The sequence below is a fragment of the Crinia signifera genome, chromosome 1 (genome assembly GCF_055691185.1).
Source record: "Crinia signifera chromosome 1, ASM5569118v1, whole genome shotgun sequence".
NCBI classification, from domain to species: Eukaryota; Metazoa; Chordata; class Amphibia; order Anura; family Myobatrachidae; genus Crinia; species Crinia signifera.
The window spans coordinates 163270940-163289462 of record NC_139217.1 but is presented as its reverse complement, the minus strand read 5'-3'; the positions used below and the strand labels follow the sequence as shown (position 1 = coordinate 163289462).

At 38.9% G+C, this 18523-nt stretch overlaps 1 protein-coding gene across 3 annotated transcripts in view; it reads left to right on the top strand.

Annotated features, from left to right (window-relative positions):
• RASGEF1B (RasGEF domain family member 1B) overlaps positions 1–17895 on the top strand; it is a 296825-nt gene extending 278930 nt beyond the window's left edge. For 2 of the 3 annotated variants that reach the window (XM_083175715.1, XM_083175728.1), the window contains 9 exons: positions 2983–3195; positions 3291–3365; positions 4439–4534; positions 4615–4717; positions 6079–6158; positions 6645–6740; positions 9955–10050; positions 10723–10846; positions 11811–12102. In XM_083175715.1, coding sequence (XP_083031841.1) covers positions 2983–3195; positions 3291–3365; positions 4439–4534; positions 4615–4717; positions 6079–6158; positions 6645–6740; positions 9955–10050; positions 10723–10846; positions 11811–11977 — 1050 coding nt within the window. In that variant the 3' untranslated portion in view covers positions 11978–12102. Of the gene's footprint in view, positions 1–2982; positions 3196–3290; positions 3366–4438; positions 4535–4614; positions 4718–6078; positions 6159–6644; positions 6741–9954; positions 10051–10722; positions 10847–11810; positions 12103–13416 lie in introns of those variants that run through there. The other variant, XM_083175721.1, reaches the window with a different exon arrangement.
• The last annotated feature ends 628 nt before the right edge of the window (positions 17896–18523 follow it).

The following is an 18523-nucleotide window of genomic DNA, read 5'->3' as shown; positions in this document are numbered from 1 at the left end:
TTATCTAAAAAGGTACACACAGCAGAAGATTGCTTCGTATACTGATTTTTTTTTTTGTTCAATATGTTTTTATTGAATTATCGTACAAATAAGAAAAAGGCAAAGGGTATGGTAGAAGGGGAGTGTGGGGTGCGGCAGGACACACTAATTAAGGTTGTGGCCAACCTTTGGCTTTCAAGCTTTTGTAAAACTACAAGTCCCAGCATGCCTTGTCATAATTTTAGTATTAGGAAGTACTAAAACTGTAGCAGGACACAGAGCCGGATTAAGGGGGGGGGGGGGGGGGGGGGGTGGGGGCTGAGGACTAAATAAACACACAAACACCATAAACATACACCCAAAACACACAAATCTAATGTACAACAAATGCACACACTCAAAGCATACTTACACACAACCAGCACACATGTACATACACACAAATGCATACATACACATACAAACAAATGCAAACCACATAAATATACATACATGCATGCTGTGGTTGTACACACATACAACGACAGCATGCATGAATGCATATATATTCACGCATGGGGGGGTGTATTGGGGCAAGTAATAGCTTACACTAGCGGGCAGGTAATAGCATACACTTGGGAGGGGGTCAGGTAATATCAGACTGGGGTGGTGAAGGTAATAACATACACTGGGGAGGAGCAGGTGATAGCATACACGGGGGGAGGGGCAGGTAATAGCATATAGTGCATTCACAACAATTCATAAACACATCCAACATACATACATACAAAAACACACAGATAGCATATATACACACACACACACATGCACGCAATACAGCACTATCCATGAGAGAGGTGGATAGGAGGAGATCCGGATCTACTTCTGTTGGGGCTCCACCTGCTTTTTAGCTCACTCTGCTGGTCCTGGAGCTCTGTATGAGCAACAAGCTGTGCTCCCATTGTGCCGGCAAGGAGGCCCTGGATGGACCCTGCAAAGACTGAGATATCCACATGCCTCTGTCTGCAGGGACAGGGGGCCCCATAATCCGCCCCTGGCATGACATGCTGTTTTGTATAGTTTCACAGCAGCTGGAGAGCCACAGGTTTGCTAAACATGCACTCATGCATGTTAACATACAACACATAGTAGGTGATATGCAAGAATATAAATAAATCTTGATAAGAACACCAAGCGCATTTGAAACAAATTTTGTGGTCGGACACAAATGTAAAAAAAAATTAACTACTCAGGTCAGAGGTTAGACCTCTGGGGTTTCATTCAGGTTGAATGATAGAGAAGGACAGTACAAGTACCCTTACCCTCCATATGTATGCCAAGAATACCATTTCAGAAATGTTTAGCTCCCTAGTTGTCCCGTCTTCATGGATAACTGCTTCTACCTATTAATTTATAGTACAGGTTGAGTATCCCTTATCCAAAATGCTCAGGACCAGAAGAATTTTGGATAATGGATTATTTTGTATTTTGGAATATTTTTATATTTATATATCTTGCATTTATGTTGTATAAACACATCAAAAACATGAAATACACACATATATTAACATATATTTTAATTGTGCATGAAACAAGGTTTCAAAACATGAAACAAGGTTTCAAAACATGAAACAAAGTTTGTGTACTATCTCAGGCACTGAATTTGAATGCTAAGCTATCATTTTCTTGCACTTAAAGCCAGTGACATATCATTTCCCCAGTAGTGTCAGTTACAGCCCCATTCTCGGCAATGGTCGCATGAGCGTGTGAGACGCTCGAGCACCCCGTCCCCATCTGCTGGATCACGATCCACCAGAAACCCACGAATGGCAATCTGGCGGCAAGGATGAGGGCGGTCCCATCTATACCTCAAAGCTGATTTGTTGTTATGGGCAAGTTCTCCACTGACTCACTTCTCTACTCTGTTCCCTGCTTGGTACATCAACCCCTAAGTGCACAAAACATATCTTGGGTGACTTGAGGATCGTTATGACACATATCTAACACCACAATTATATTACGTTCGTGTGAACTGGCATATTTACTCTTGGTACAATGAATAGATATAGCGGAGGTCATTGTTCAGTGTTTGAATGCATGGTTGTTCTAATTAATGAACTAGGCAATAAACCTTCACATAAAATAGACAGTTTGCTAATCAAGTGTTACATTACCCCACATGCACAGCAGGTATCACCTAGCACTAATCCATGCTTACAATGCTATCTCTGCTCCAATGTTTTCAGCGAATATTTAAACCATGGACCCAGCAATTTGAAAGTAATTCTATCATATAATTATTTGTTTTGCTATGCAGAACACAATCAGTTACACAGAATTCAGCTTCTGAAAACAGCCTTTGTTTAGGGAAAGCATGAGGAAAAGGGCTAACCCTGTGATCAGGGCACTGTGCAGCCCCTTGTGGCATCAAACGGTTTTAAAAGTGTTTGTGCCGGCAAATTCTTCTACTTAAACTATTACCGCAAAAGGCTGTTTGCCAAGTGTCCATTCATTGCATCAGTGCATATAAGCAGGAAGGCAGCACAATAACAGGACAGCATGCTGTGGAAATGTACAGGGTTCAAAGAACTAAAGTTTCTAGACTGGGACAGACAGTGCTGGGAATACAACAAAATAGCTTCTGCGTGATTCATATTGGCATCAGTGGTTACTGTGTTTATTTAAATAAGATTAACTCTGAAAGCTAGATGGAGACAATGTCACATTTACTGCTAGTACAAAGAGATTGCTTGACAGTCAAATTCTTAATCTTTGAAGGAAAATTTTTACCCATATGTTTTTTTATTTTTCCATTGCTTGGCTCAACGTTGTTTTTTACCTTTGCTATATCGTTGAACATAGTATTTATATATGTTGGTTATGGTGTTTTGAGTCATATTGTTATTGCTGCTCTCATTGCTGTATGCTGTAGTATTGTCTTATTTTAGATCGCTAATCCTGAGCTGCTGCTGTTTTTATATAACTAATCTACGTTTTACATTAAAATAATACCTTTAATTCCAGATGTACAGAAAAAATGTTCAGCAGATCATACAGAATTTGATCCGGAAGCTGGCTGCATTAAGTCAGTATGAGGAACTTATTGCAAAAATAAATGCGCAGTCTGCCGATCGTATGGCCATTCTGAAGAGTAAGCCACAGTCCATACAGAGGGATATCATCACTGTCTGCAGTGACCCTTATACTTTAGCTCAGCAGCTAACCCACATAGAGCTGGTAAGAAGCAGATGCAATGTTTCTGAAAGCAATGGTTTGATGACATTTGGTATAAGTTTTATACTATGCTTATGGCATCACTGCTTGTATTACAGGAGAGACTAAGTTATATCGGAGCAGAGGAGTTTGTACAAGCTTTTGTGCAGAAGGATCCATTAGACCACAATGAGGTAATGTGTCTGATCTGTTCTTGTTCCTGAACTTTTTTTAAAGAGTATGAATATATGGGTGTCGCTATTGTTATTGTAAGCTTAATTGTATGTTCTGCCTTGTGCTCATTTAGTAAACATAGATAGCAGATACTGCGCTAAAGAATAAAAAAAAAAAAAAATATATATATATATATATATATATATATATATATATATATATATATATATATATATATATGTAATTCTACACAAGATATATATCTTTTTTATTTACATATATATATATATGTGTGTGTAATTCTACACAAGATATATATCTTTTTCATTTATATATTTTTTCCATAAAAATTCTTTATAATTTAGTACAGTATCTGCCATCTATGTTGCCTTTTTTTCATATGTAGTAAGAGTACCTACATAAGACTTTTCTGGCTAAGAAATATTAATTTTAATTGTGAGTTAATTTAATACCTTTGTGCTATACACAGTGATCTATAGCCGTATAGTCATATATGTTGCTTATTTAGTAAGCCTGTGCTAAATAACACTAGAGGTAGACTTTAACATATGATTACCAAAGTGTTGTTCTGACAAATGATTGTAGATTGAGAAATCAAATGGTTTATGACCCTAGTTCCTACAGATTACCAACATTAGAAGTTGAACAATTTCACAATGAATGGGTGCTTTAAATGACAAGTAGTGGGTCATCAAGGTACTGGGCTTGGTGTGGTATGGTGGTCAGACAATCGGGATGCCGACTGTCATTATCCCAACATCAGAATCCCAACTGCCAGTGCTCCGATAGGGGGGCGAGTGCAAAGAAGCCCCTTGCGTGCTCAGTGGCTCACTTCGCTTGCCACAGGTTCTATTCTCCCTCTGGGAGTTGTGGACCACCACAAGGGAGAATAGCCCCTGTTAGTCAGGATCCAGACTGTCAGGCATCACCCACTGGGCTACCCTTAGCCTTAATACTGTATGTAGATACCTGAATAATGATTCTTTATAATGCCTACTCACTCCCATATAATTGCTTTAGAAATGTGAGACTTACTTATAGATTTACCGCTAATAAGCTTTTTTCGCTTTAGAATGGTTACAGTGACCGGAAGAAGACCCGGAACCTGGAAGCCTATGTGGAGTGGTTCAATCGGCTGAGCTACCTTGTCGCCACAGAAATCTGCATGGTGAGTGCTACATTTAATGGCATCAATTCTACCTCCCACTCCAATGTCTATTGAATTCTAATGTGAACAATTTTTCACAGCCTGTTAAAAAGAAGCATAGAGCCCGGATGATTGAGTTCTTCATTGATGTGGCACGGGAATGTTTCAACATTGGAAACTTTAACTCTTTAATGGCAATCATTTGTAAGTACATAAGTTAATTATGGAGTAAAGCTGTTGGTAAATGTAGACAAATAGCACAAATACAGTATCTATTCAACTTCCTGCTTTACTAAAGAGTGAGTCAGACTCACTGCGGCTACGATAGCACATTTTCCAAACAGTCCCTGAAATCTCAGGTTCTGCATGGATTATAAAAAGTAGTAAAATATTAATGGAACAATTTGCTTCCTCTTCAGCTTTAGTAAGTTCCTCCAATTAGATTTTTTTTTTTTTTTTTTTGCGGTAGCCTAGAGTTTTCCGCTACTAGAAAACAGCTGGTGGAGTAAATGTAATTTCATATAACTGCAGTGTGCTGGTCTCTCAGTATGGAGCGTGCCAATTAGGGGTCAGCAAAATGAAGGCGAACTGGGGTGGTTCTACAGGTAAAGCTGACAATGCCATCTTCGGCTCACTAAGTACATTATTGAACTTGACTGCATGAAAAACAATTGGTAATAGCTCATTGCTTTGTCAAGCACTAAATGTGTGCAGTTTCAGGCCGCTGTACAGTGCTAGGTTAAGGTCCTTGCAGTGTAAACCTAATTTGTGACACATTACATTTTCATATTTTCTAATTGTATAGCCCACCTTCCTGAGCCATGTGTCATCTGCGGAGTCAGTTAATGAAAGGAATGTAGCTTACATTTTTGGAAATGTGTTTCTGTGGCATCCCTTAGTGGTATGTTTTGCAGGATTTCAGATAACAAAGGGTTATTAAATTAGTTTGATAATTGATCACATAAGTTATTCATTATCATAATTTAGTCCATGAATTTGCCCTTCTGCTCCATGGGAGGTATAGGTCCTCCTGAGCTCGCCTTAGGACACCTGCATTACGGTTTGACAGGTGTACCGCCCCCAGTCAAACTCCCCACCTGCCAGAATTTAAAGGGGTCAGAACTGTAACCCTAAAACCAGGCATGTTTTGTATTTAATAATATAACCTCTTTAAATCCAGCGCCACTTAGTGAAGTTACCCCATATATTAGGTTAATAAAAGTATTCATGGTTTACCCTTGATTTCGCTCACGCATGATAGAATGTATTTTTTACAATTTGTCATACAAGGACTCTATACGTTGTATCCTGCTTGTAACATTGACAGAATCAGCAACATGTGTATTAACATTTTTCTAAGTGTACTTGTACATCTACATTGTTGTAACAACTTTCAGGAATTAAAAAAAAAAAGTAGCAGGCTGCTTACACTGGTAAAATACAGTTTTTGGATGGCTTTCTTCCTATGAATGAGCTTTGAAAATCTATATTTAGATTTATTGTTGGAAAATGTATTCTAAAGAATTGCTATATATGATGTAATATAACAAATGTTATCTTTTCAGCTGGCATGAACATGAGCCCGGTCTCTCGGTTAAAGAAAACCTGGGCAAAAGTCAAGACTGCTAAGTTTGATATTCTTGAGGTATGGGATGTTGATAAATCCACTCAATAAGATTGAAATTTACTTACATATTGTTACATACATAATGCACATTGTATGTTTTTTCATACTTTACTATCCAAGTGGGCCTACAGTGAGAATATAATAGTGTGTTAAGCATAGCAAGGCACCATGCCTGAAGCATGGCAAGCGGACGCGGTACATGGCTAGTCAACAGACACAGATTTAAAAAAAAAAACTCACGTTGACCTTTTCCATGTCAACCTAATGCTTGTGTCAACCTAGTGACTGTTGACCTAATGACCATCGAACTAAGTTCTGTCAACCATATGACCCATACCCACTGACAAATACTCTGTAGGGTCTATATCAGCACTACTGCACAGTCACATTGCCGGGCCCATAGGCCCATACCGAGGCTACCACATCTTATCACATGTTCTTAGTGAAAGAGGTCTCTGGTTAATCAGTAATCACTAACATACAGGTTTTTCTTTGTCCCTAAAGCATCAAATGGATCCTTCCAGCAACTTTTACAATTACAGAACAGCTCTGCGAGGGGCGACTCAAAGGTCCCTAACTGCTCACAGCAACCGGGAGAAGGTATGCTGTCCAAACAGCTTAGCAAATAGGCAGATGGTGCTATTGTTTGCATAGGGAATTGAAATGTTATGCTCACATATGGCAGCTAGGAACTTTGTGTAGTTATTCAGTATTGTTGTATGCTTAGATTAGATATGATAACCAAATAAATGTTTAAAGCAGATCTAGAAAAAGGAACAGTATATTACTAAATTGTCATAAAAATAAATAGTCCACCTTCTGTGATAACTCTCACCTCTAACTTTGATTGTAGTTGGTTAGTGATGCAAATTCTCTAAATGTATTTTTAGTATTATATTCCAGTTACATTTTTTGCTATTTTTACAACTTGTTGGCTGTACATTTGCGAAGGAAGTTCTGGCCTATGGGGTGTGATTAAATTGTTAAAACGCTTCCTGGAACCCATGTTCATCAGCAACTATCAAATTGTTTTTGCTGATAGGTGCAGTAACTTCTTTTCTACTCAGGCCCCCATACTGGTGAGCAAAAAATGTCCAGTTTGGGTGCCAAAACTACTTTTTTTCACAGTCTGGTCTTTCCATTTTATGCAGCTAAACCCGACCACTTCTGAGTGCGATAAAGCAATGGGTGCCCATTAAACTGCGTAACATCCTATCTAAAGCGGCGGGGGAGATGCAATTTGGGTGTACATTAAACAATTGAATCGCCTCCACTGTATTTTTGCATAATAAGTAAAATATTTAAAATAATTTTGTGTAATACTTAGTTTAACAATTTAAGTAATAAGGATCTGAATTGTTTACTTCATATACTTTCAAAATGGGCATTTTCATAACTGGCATCCCTGCTGTCATTGCCCTCCTGAACAAATTGCTGTAAAAAAAAAAAAAAATGGACATGGTTCATGCTGGAATAATCTGAATTTTAAAACCTGTATTATTGAAAAGCTGTAAAGAAGCATGCCAGTTACACGGCATTGATTTTTACAGCATCTTTCTCAAAATTGGATAGCATAATATTTGCCTGGAATATAATTACAATCATTAAATTGCTAAGGATGGTTCATCATCTGTCTGCAAAGTCCTCTTCAGTTTATAAACTGCAAATCTTGTTTACTACTCTTATCGCCTTTTTGAGCTTAATTTAGTTCTTGACTTTGTTGTGCAGTCAGTTATTTAAGTTGACAACCTCTTAAATTTAGCTCGTTTGTGATTTGGCCTCTATGCTTGGGAGATGCATTCTGGAACAGTGACAAGCAGATACGTACACGGCAGACATAAACTGCCTTGTTGGCTTCCCTTAAGCAACAACTAAACTAATGACCTATTGATATAAATATTGACCCATTTTAATAAATGTCTTTCAACCTATAGAAAAAAAAAATTATAATGCGGTCAGCAAGTTTTGAATGTACATAAGGGAGACAGCAGGCCAGGCTCCCTGGAGATCCCACTTTCTGCTGTGTAAGGAAGGGAGGTGTGTGTGTGTGTGTGTGGTGGAGGGGGATAGAATTGTCCAAAGTTAGCTTGCAAGAAGTGTGCACTGGATCATAGGACATAGGCTTCTTCATACACCGCTCTGGGGCAGGGATGCTAAAATAAAAATAAGAAAAACCAGGTGCTAATGTTATAAAGCCATTATGACACCAGCGTGTTTGTTGGCAAAAGCTATTTTTTAAAACTGTTGTATTTCTTTGTTGTTTTTAATAATATATCAATATATTGTTTTTTGTGTACTAAAGGAAAACTATGTATATCCTCAAATAAGCACTTAACACTGGTCTTAGCAAGCTGGGCTAATTTACAGCCAATAACTCAGTGTTTTCTGCTGACGCAGAGGACCTGGAAGCCTACGCTTCTTTTAGATTCACTGTTTATAAATTAACCAGCATGACGGGAAAGCACTTCTGATTTATAGTTATAAATAAAATATACACCTTTTAGTAAATGGGGATTATAATTACTAAAGGAAAATGCTGTGTCATTTTCTTTCTGTATTTTGGGCGGCAGCCAAGCAGCTCACTGTCCAGCACCCATTAAGGAGAGTTGTTCAGTATTTCACAATGTTTGTGTCTTGCTACTTTCCTACTTGTGGTACCTCCTCTATGTATATGTTGTATACTTACATGAAATACCCAGCAGCATTGTGAATAATAAAACCTTTCTTATACATGATATGGAGACATTTTTTTTTTTTTGCACAAGATATTCGCTATTCTGAGAAAAAAACAGTTTATGCATAATGCAACAGTGTATCCTAATTCTCTGCAGAAATGTGAACTAAAGGGGTGTACACACGGGGGCGATCTGTGCTATTTTCTAAGCAATCTTACTAGATTGCTTAGAAACTAAGCACAAATCTCACCGTGTGTATGCTCCTGGCGATCCCAATGCGCGGGCCCGCACATCGGGATCGCCAGATTAGTAAATCAGTGCATGCAGACGCAATCTAGTAAGATTGTTTAGAATATCTGCATGTCTGACTGCGTGTGTGTACAGGACACGATCACTTACGCGATCGCGTCCTGAATTCACTCCCCCCTCATCACTGAGGGACTGAGGTAGACGAATTTTGCCGCGCGGCTGCCTGCATCTACAGCCACCGCCGGACGCCCGCCCGCCTCAGCTTACCAAGGTATATTGGCTGCACAACACAACAAGTTCGGTTTAGGGATTCAAGTCAGAGCTCAACTCACCACAGAGCAATGAATGCAATGGGCTCAAAATGGCTGACACAATTTATGCCCTCAGAAAAGGAATCCTCCCCTCTGGGAAAATCCGCACACTATTTACATTTTTGGCTTAAGCGAAATTGCTTAGCAACATTGCTTAGCACAAAACTCTGCGCGTGTATGTGCTCCTCATGGGAGATCTTGACACCAGCGAAATTGCTTAGCAAAATAGCTAAGCAAAATTGCTTAGCACAGATTGCCCCCGTGTGTACACCCCTTAAGCATTACTCCACTTGGATGCAAATCTGTTTTGCTCTGTGGTCCATCGTGCTGCTGTGTTTCTTGTTACTTTCACTTTTATAGAACTAAATCAAATTGCCAGTGTGGCTTGTTTGCATGTATAGGAAATAATCTGAGCAGGTTTGTGTGTCTGATCCTCCCAAACTTCACAAATTACCCTTTTATTCTATACGGCAGATTTCACACTAAAGTTTTTGCTTAAATATGACACAACAGACAGCAAGTTTGTTTCTATTCTGAAACCTGGTAGTACAAGCTGACGGTATGGTTTGTTTTGTGCAGATTGTGATCCCGTTCTGCAGCCTGTTGATTAAAGACCTCTACTTCCTGAACGAGGGCTGTACTAGTCGCCTTCCTAACGGCCATGTCAATTTCGAGGTACGTACATTGGATTACACATCCTATTTCAGTGGCTGTCCTCTGCTTCGCTTCTCTCTTGATTTAGATTGATGTTAACAAGGCAAGGGACATGAAATATTTCCTGAGGAACATCTACCCCAATGAGAATAATAAAAGGTTTGATACGCTGTGTTGAGCAGATTGTATCTTATCTAGCATTCTTTGTTTGTTGACAGAAGCATTTAAATTCATATTTGTGGTATTTGCTGAGAATGCTTTTGTGACCTGAATAGTAGGTTACGACTCTGAATATGGCAAGACAGATCTTTAGCGCTTTGTCCTTGGAATGTGTAGGAGCCAGCTGTTGGTCACAGATTGATCATCATTGACCAGACCAGCTGGCACTGTAGGCTTGCGCCTAGGGGCGGTGAAAGTAGAGACTGTGGCTTTTTGCTTGCACAAAGAAAATTCTGTTTTCTGACTGGACCAATATCAGAGTACATTGTGCTCCAAGTATGTAAATCCAACCTTGCTAATGACTGAAGAGAATATAGACCAGTAGTCTGTACAATAATGAATAAATTTAAAATAATGAACAATAATGTATATTATTAACAATAACATATATCATATAGAGAGGGTAGAATTCAAAATGATCATTCCCTACAGTTCCCTGTGTATTCTAAAAATTCATTATGTTTTAATCTTCAGAAATTCTGGGAGCTGGCAAAGCAAGTCAGTGAGTTTATGGCATGGAAACAAGTGGAGTGTCCATTTGAAAAAGATCGGAAGATTCTGCATTATGTCCTTACTGCCCCCATATTCAGTGAAGATGGTAAGAACGTTTTCGGTTAATGAATTCTCTGCTCAAAGAAATGTTATTAACAGAGAGCAGTATCGCTTTTACAAAGTTGATTTCATTAAATGTTCACATCACAAATATATGAATTGTGGAAAAACATATTATGCTGTGAAATATTTTAGTATGACACCGACGGGGAATACGGTTATTAAGTAACAAATTGTTATAGGAACTAAGTAACAAATTGTTATAGGAACTATAATACACTATGAAAGGCACCAGAAATAATGTTCTTGTATGGCCAGTGTATAGGCCCATACACACTGGGCAACTTTTAGCTGAAAGCCACTCAAAGCAAGTTGAGTGGCTTTCATTTCAAAGCCGCCCAGTGTGTATGGCCCGGCGATGAGTGCTGCTGCGTGCTCCCGCATCATCGCCGGGAAAGCTGCTCATCTGCTGGCTTTGAGGATGGCTTTGAATAGCACTGCGCTTTGCGAAGCTGTCCTTCCCCCGCTGACGGCACCGGGCAGGGGGAAAGCGGCTCAGTGTGTATGCACTGAGCGTCTTTCCCCCCAGCGAGAATAGCGATCATCGCTGTCCTTACACGCTAGGCATAATCACCCAGTGTGTATGGACCTTATGTGTCAATTCAGTACTCACATAGGGCTCTAATTCATAAACTAGCCTGAAATCATTAAATGTTTAGAAGGCAATTTTCTAAATAATATAAAAAAAAATAATAATTCATTTTAATGTTTTCATTTAATCATTATAGTGGTTATATAATGTTTACTCTATATTTGGAAACTGACTAGTGGTCATTTCCATTATTAGTGGTCTGTACATATAATGATTTACTTGCTTAATCAGGCCACATGAGCCGATCCTGAGCCAACACCAGCTGATTGTTGTCACATTGCATGCACATTTATGATCTGATTGGTATTGGACGTCTTGCAATTTTATGGTACTAATTTGCTTATTTGTTTTGCTATAGCTCTTTACCTGGCCTCGTATGAGAATGAGAGTCCCGAGAACCACATTGAAAAGGATAGATGGAAAACTCTGAGGTGTGTGTCCAAGGCCATGCCATGCATCAGCCAAGGGTGTATGTCTGCGACACTGGATAGTCAGATTCATAAATCCATTTGCAAACTTCAGTGACATGATCGGTTATTCATCATAGCAAGAGGAATCCCGGCCTAACATTAGCTATATATTTATTACTTGTGTACATTTTTCTATGTGTCTTTGTTTTAATTAATTTTTAGGTACTCTTTACTTAGAAGGGCGCCCACGATTTTGATCGTGGGCATCGTTAGTAAAAAATCTCGGGCATCTCGGGGATTGAATGCACTAAAAAATCGGGTGCGATCAACCGACGAGATGCCCGAGATTTCCCATAGGGAACAATGTTAAATGTCTCAATTGACCCAATTTTCCTGTTCAATGCCTCAATTAACCCGATTTTTCCATAGGAAACAATGTTAAATGGGCCACAGAGGCCAAATAGGCACCCTGAAGTGTATAATGGCCACCCGAATTGTTAACGCCACCCCACGATCAACGTCAACCCGATGCGTGGCGAGCGCAGCGAGCCCACGAGGGGCGGCGGTACGCGTCCTACGACCTTTTCATACCCCCACTATCCACGTCGGCGTGGAGTTGAGAATAGAAAGTGTGGCGAGCGCAGCGAGCCACCGAGCCCGAAGCGTGGCGAGCGCAGCGAGCCCCGCGAGGGTACGCGGACAGCTGTGAAGCCCGCGAGGGGACGCGGATACCTGTGAAGGTATCCGTGTCCCCTCGCGGGGCTCGCTGCGCTCGCCACGCTTCGGGCTCGGTGGCTCGCTGCGCTCGCCACACTTTCTATTCTCAACTCCACGCCGACGTGGATAGTGGGGGTATGAAAAGGTCGTAGGACGCGTACCGCCGCCCCTCGCGGGCTCGCTGCGCTCGCCACGCTTCGGGTTGACGTTGATCGTGGGGTGGCGTTAACAATTCGGGTGGCCATTATTCACTTCAGGGTGCCTATTTGGCCTCTGTGGCCCATTTAACATCGTTTCCTATGGAAAAATTGGGTCAATTGAGGCATTGAACAGGAAAATCGGGTCAATTGAGACATTTAACATTGTTCCCTATGGGAAATCTCGGGCATCTCGTCGGTTGATCGCACCCGATTTTTTAGTGCATTCAATCCCCGAGATGCCCGAGATGGGCGCCCTTCTAAGTAAAGAGTACCAATTTTTATATATTGTCTGTGACCTTTTGTATGTTTGAAGCATTAAATTATAAACTTATCATGTTGCAGTGTGTGGAGTTCTCAGTTTTTTAGGGTTATGTGGAAGATAGATCGGTGACACTGTGCAGGGGAACACTCGCCTGGTATTCCGCTTCCGATGTCTCTTAGCGAACTCATGACCTCATTTTAAATGAATATGAGCTATTAAAATAAATACTATTCACCGATCGATTAATTTGAACACTGATTTAAAAAAAGTAGTTAATACATTTTTCTAAACTTTAATTAACTTACTTTTTTTTTTATTTTATTTTTTTAATTCATATAATTTTTTATGAATATTTTTTTTGTTTGTTTTTTCCAGGTCAGCACTTTTGGGCAGAGTGTAATCTATGAAGTCACTGCCATGAAAAGACAGTTATTTACGAACCCACTTTACACTGAGTGGGATTTGAGTGATGGGATCAGAGCAGGCAGCTGAAGATTTCCGACACAGCAGACGTGAATCAAGACAGCTTGAGGGCAGACAGGCAGATAAAATGAATTTCCACTGGCTTGACCGTGGTGCCTGCCAGGACAAATAACTGGATATTTCACAGTTGTCCTTATGCTGAGTTATCAGTCGCATATTCTTTTCTGGAGTACACCTACAGCTTATCAGTCCACCCCAGCTGTTGCTCCTGCACAGTAAAATAGTCACCAAGTGCATGGCTGTAGACACATGGGGAACCTCAAAAAAAGAAGATACAAAAAATCTGTATCTAAATACCCGAACTCATAACCACTCGCAGGTGGGGGATCGGAACCCAGGAATGCTGAGCAGTTTATTTGTGTTCTAAGTCTGTAGTTTGCTGCTGGAAAGTAAACTGCCCACAATGTGACTTATGGGTAACCTAATAATAATTCATTTTGGAAATGCAGAATTCCTTTTTATTACATAGCTGAAGGCTATCTCTGAAATACACGCTACAACCTAACAAAGTAAATGGACTGGAGCTGTTTACAATTTAGGTTTTTTTGTTTGTTTGTTTGTTTTATACAATTTTCTTTTTCTGTGTTCTTATGATTTTCTTATTTATTACCGAAAGGTCTGTACAAAATGAATGTGGTACAGAAGAAGTTGTGCACTGAGTGTATTACTATAGAGAATGTATTTTTCATCTCTCTCCATTTTATATTGATGCATTTTTATAAGTTGTAGCTTTCTACCACTTTCCCTGTTATTGATCTACAGACCCCACAACAGCAACCATCAGAGCTTTCATATAGCTGAATTATTTATATACAAAATTTTAAGTTTCTTAAGTAATTAGGGAATTCAAAGTTTCTTTAGTAGTTGGTCTGCTATGAAACAAAATTAATTGGGTACGTGACTGCTGAGAAATGTTTGTAATGTATCAGAAATTACAAAGTTTATTTTGTAATAATTGTATTACAAAAATAATTTCTATGACTACTGCTACTTTATTCTACTAGTCTTCCTTATCCCTGGATTGATAAACACCTGGTTACCTCATTTTTCCCTTCCAATGTGTTTGCATACTTTAGTATACAAATTTAGATATTATTTTTCTTTTTTTTAAAGCTTGCCTAATCATCCAGTAATGGCTGCTTATTTTGTGCATGTATTATATGTGAAAGGTGAACATGAAGTTTAAAATAATAAATATAGATATCTCTCATATATCATGTGATATTGTAAACTCTACTATACTCACTCAATGAGGTGTTTACTTACCATAATAAGACCTGGGGTTTTACTTACTAAACGCTTGCACACACATGGTGACTGAGCGATCTAGTTGGCACAGATCGCTAAGTACACATGTGCTGTGCGATCTGTGCTAATTAGGGGTTCTGGTTCAAGTACATGCAGACGATCTAACTAGATCTTTACTGCATGTGCTCAAGATCTGAGCCAGCGATGTTGCTGTGGACCGTCGCTCTGGGGTATCTTGACAGATTGCTTCCAAAAGAGGCAAAAAGTGCACTGTGTGTATGCCCCTTAAGTGTCGGGTTATAAAACCCAGGTTCAGATTGCGTTTTTTGCCTGAAATTTAAAAGGGCAATGCTTTTACTAGCTGTGTTTTAATAATAAAATATTTCCCTTTTTAGGTAAATGGGTTAAGATCCTGACGCTTAGTAAATAAACCCCCTAATGTTACATTGATAAGAAGCTAGTGGATTTTATTGAATAGGCTATATAACAGAATAAATCATTATTCAACCATACTAAAACTGTAATTTACAGATTATCATCACAATGTAAAAGGAATTAATTATACAGACACCAACACATGGTGTATGGTCATGCTTTATCGTAAAGTAAATAGAAAACTTTCAAATTATTGAGGCTTGTCCTCTAATCACTAAATTCTCAAGAGACCGAAAGCCAACACACACACACACACACACACACACACACACAAAACCTAAATGTAGATTTAATGTATATAATTCTATTAAGCTATTTGTGTATGTATGTTAATGTCCTGCAATATTGTTTACAGAAATGCTAGAAATAGATACCACTGTTTTATTAATAAGCCATGGACCGTTATTTATGTATTTTGTCTATGCAGAAAACACCCTTTTGAAATATGATGGGTGGTCACGTAGCGGGTTTATTCATGCATTTAAAAGAGATTTACATTCTAAACCAATGTCAAATTCAGTGAGTAATTTTGTTGGGAAATGACATGCTGATATATTCCTAAGACACATTTGTTACAATTTCCATAATCAATTTTAAAAACATTTTGTGCACGCATGAAAACTGCTGGGAAATGGAAATTCTGACTAGCAGCTGTTCAGACAAGACCTGAGACACCTCCCCACTACTTTGCATGAATACATTCAGTGACTCCCCTGAGGTGAGGAGGGGGCATTCTGTACCTTGAATAGAGGTGTAGGCTTGCATTTTTTATAGAGTTATAGTAGGGAGCAAACATTAAAATGGACAGCAAAAAAGACAAATGTATGTGGTTTAACCCCTGGTAGATCAGTGCAAAATAATAGATAAATACATTACGTTCTATTACTGTATATTTATGGGGGGGAATATAGATGTATTCAATTTCATAATATAGATCCAGCCTACCAGAGCAAGGGGTGGTGGGTAATTCAATGTTGGCATCAAACATTGAATACCCCCCCCCCCCCCTCCTATTAAACAATTTAGATCAATAAAGACAAGTCAAGTTAAAAAAAAAAAATGTGAGGACTGTAAATGGCAAGTGTGGGATCATCAGCCAGTCCAGAAGAGCAGAAAGGGTATGGCCCTTGTGAGCTGGAACATGAGAGAACTGTATAATTAGATTCCACATATGTCTGGCCACCTATAAGGCTGTACTGTGTGTGGCCAGGCCAGATTGAGACTGTTGTAAGAAAGAATCTGATTTGCTGTTAGTGATTTTGCACTCCCCATTAGAAGGAAAACCTACAGTATATTTGTGCAGCCAGATTCTAGGCAAATTCAGACAAGCATTTAGTGATCCTAGAATCCGATTTTCTCAAATCGTTAATGTAACAGTTGTCTCAAGTTGGAAAAATGCCTATATATCAACTCTTGTGGACTGCACACTGTGTTCTTGGGGCCAATGCAATTAGTTATACTGCAGCTATATACAACAACGGTGTACAGGTAAATTAGGATTGCTGAGCCTGCCATAATAGGTGAATGTGAACACCTTGGGATGTTTGGCATTACTTAATCTGGACTGTTTATACTGTTGGACTATACACATTGGCTGTCAGCAACTTGCAATATCTACTGTAGTTTACTTATCTTCCACAACTGGAAGTTAATAAAAGCAGTCTAGCAGTTAGATAAGGCCCCTTACTAACAAACCCCTTAAGCCCAATATACACTAAGTGATATTTTAAACTAATCTTGAGTCTGACCCTTCCGAGTGTTTACTGTGTTACTGTTTGTAATATCATAGTGTGTGCGCTCAATATCATTAATGATGCAAGGTCCTGCGGGTCCTTAACGGTGTCCGCGGTCATCTGTACATGGAGCTCAATTTCACTATATCGCCAACGATTGAATATATGGAGGAAGGACCCAATGATGTCACAGAAAGATATCGTGAACAATATTATTCAATATCATTCATATAATCCGGCTGGGAATTAAGGGAAACCTTTGATCTTGATCATGAAGCAAATTCTCCAGTGTGTACCTGGCTCTAATGTGTCCCAATAAACTGAATTAACCACTTCGCTACAGTATATGAAATGTTACTAGAAACTCTAAAGTACAGAATGTCTCTCTCATTCAAGGCTTGTGGAATTTTTCATGTGTGAATGTGTATATACTTTAAATGTTATGATTTTTAAGTATTTTCTAAAACCTCTAGAAATCTGGTGCAGATTCTTTTTTTTTTTTTTTTTTTACTTTTACATAACATCAAAGAGTACAATAAGTTATTTCTATTATTCGACACTCGTAGCATTGTAAGGCAAAAACCTTATTTCATTGCATATATTAGTTTTAATAGAAAAGAGAAAACTACAATACATATACAATTCCTTTTGTAAATGCAACCTTTTTTTTCTATGAAGTTTAAACTGAATAACTAACAAAAAAGAATAATCTCTGATAATGTGTAGTACAGGGTCGCAAGAAATTCATTAAACCATTTTATTGCTCTTGTCATCATTTCCACACTGGTTTTCCAGGTATTGTATTTAGCAGGTACTATAGTGAATGAGCAGTCTACAAGTTTGAAAAGACTAAGGTGTATGTATATAATTGCAATGTATTTTGACTTGCTTATAAAATGCATTTATAATTTATGTAGTTGGAATGAGACTAAATAAAAGTAAAATGCATTGTAAATATTGAGTACTGTCTCGATTTTTTTTTTTTTTTTTTTTTTTTTAATTATTCCTGTGAGTGGAGTGAATTCACAAGTGTTGTGCAGATATTGTTATATAAAATGACTTGTTATATATGTGGAATATTTTGTTATAGTAAGCAAATATTGATGATACACAAGTTGAGCGTTCCCCTGGTCCAACTGTGTGTCCACCCCCAGCCCTCCCAGCAGCGAATGGCTCGGCGAGTTTGTAACTTGCAGATGGAATAATGTATTCACAATTGTAAATTACAATGGATGTTAGAAGTCACCTGTCTTGCTTATCTTCCTATTGTACTACTTCTCTTCCTAATCCTATATCCTCATGAATCAGAGCTCTGTCTTGTGCTCATTCCAACCTTATGGGGCCTACACACAGGACAATTTCAGGGCATTTTCTAAGCGATCTGACTTAATTTGACTAGATGGCTTAGAAAATGCCCCTACATTGCTCTGTGTCTAGGGGCCATAATGATGCGGGGCCCTGTACGTCGCTATCACACGGCGATTAGGATCCAGCATACTGTTAGATTGCCAGTCAGCACCACTGTTCTTACCGGAGAACACTGGCCCTGTCAGATCGCTCAGCACTCTTTGCTGACAAATCAC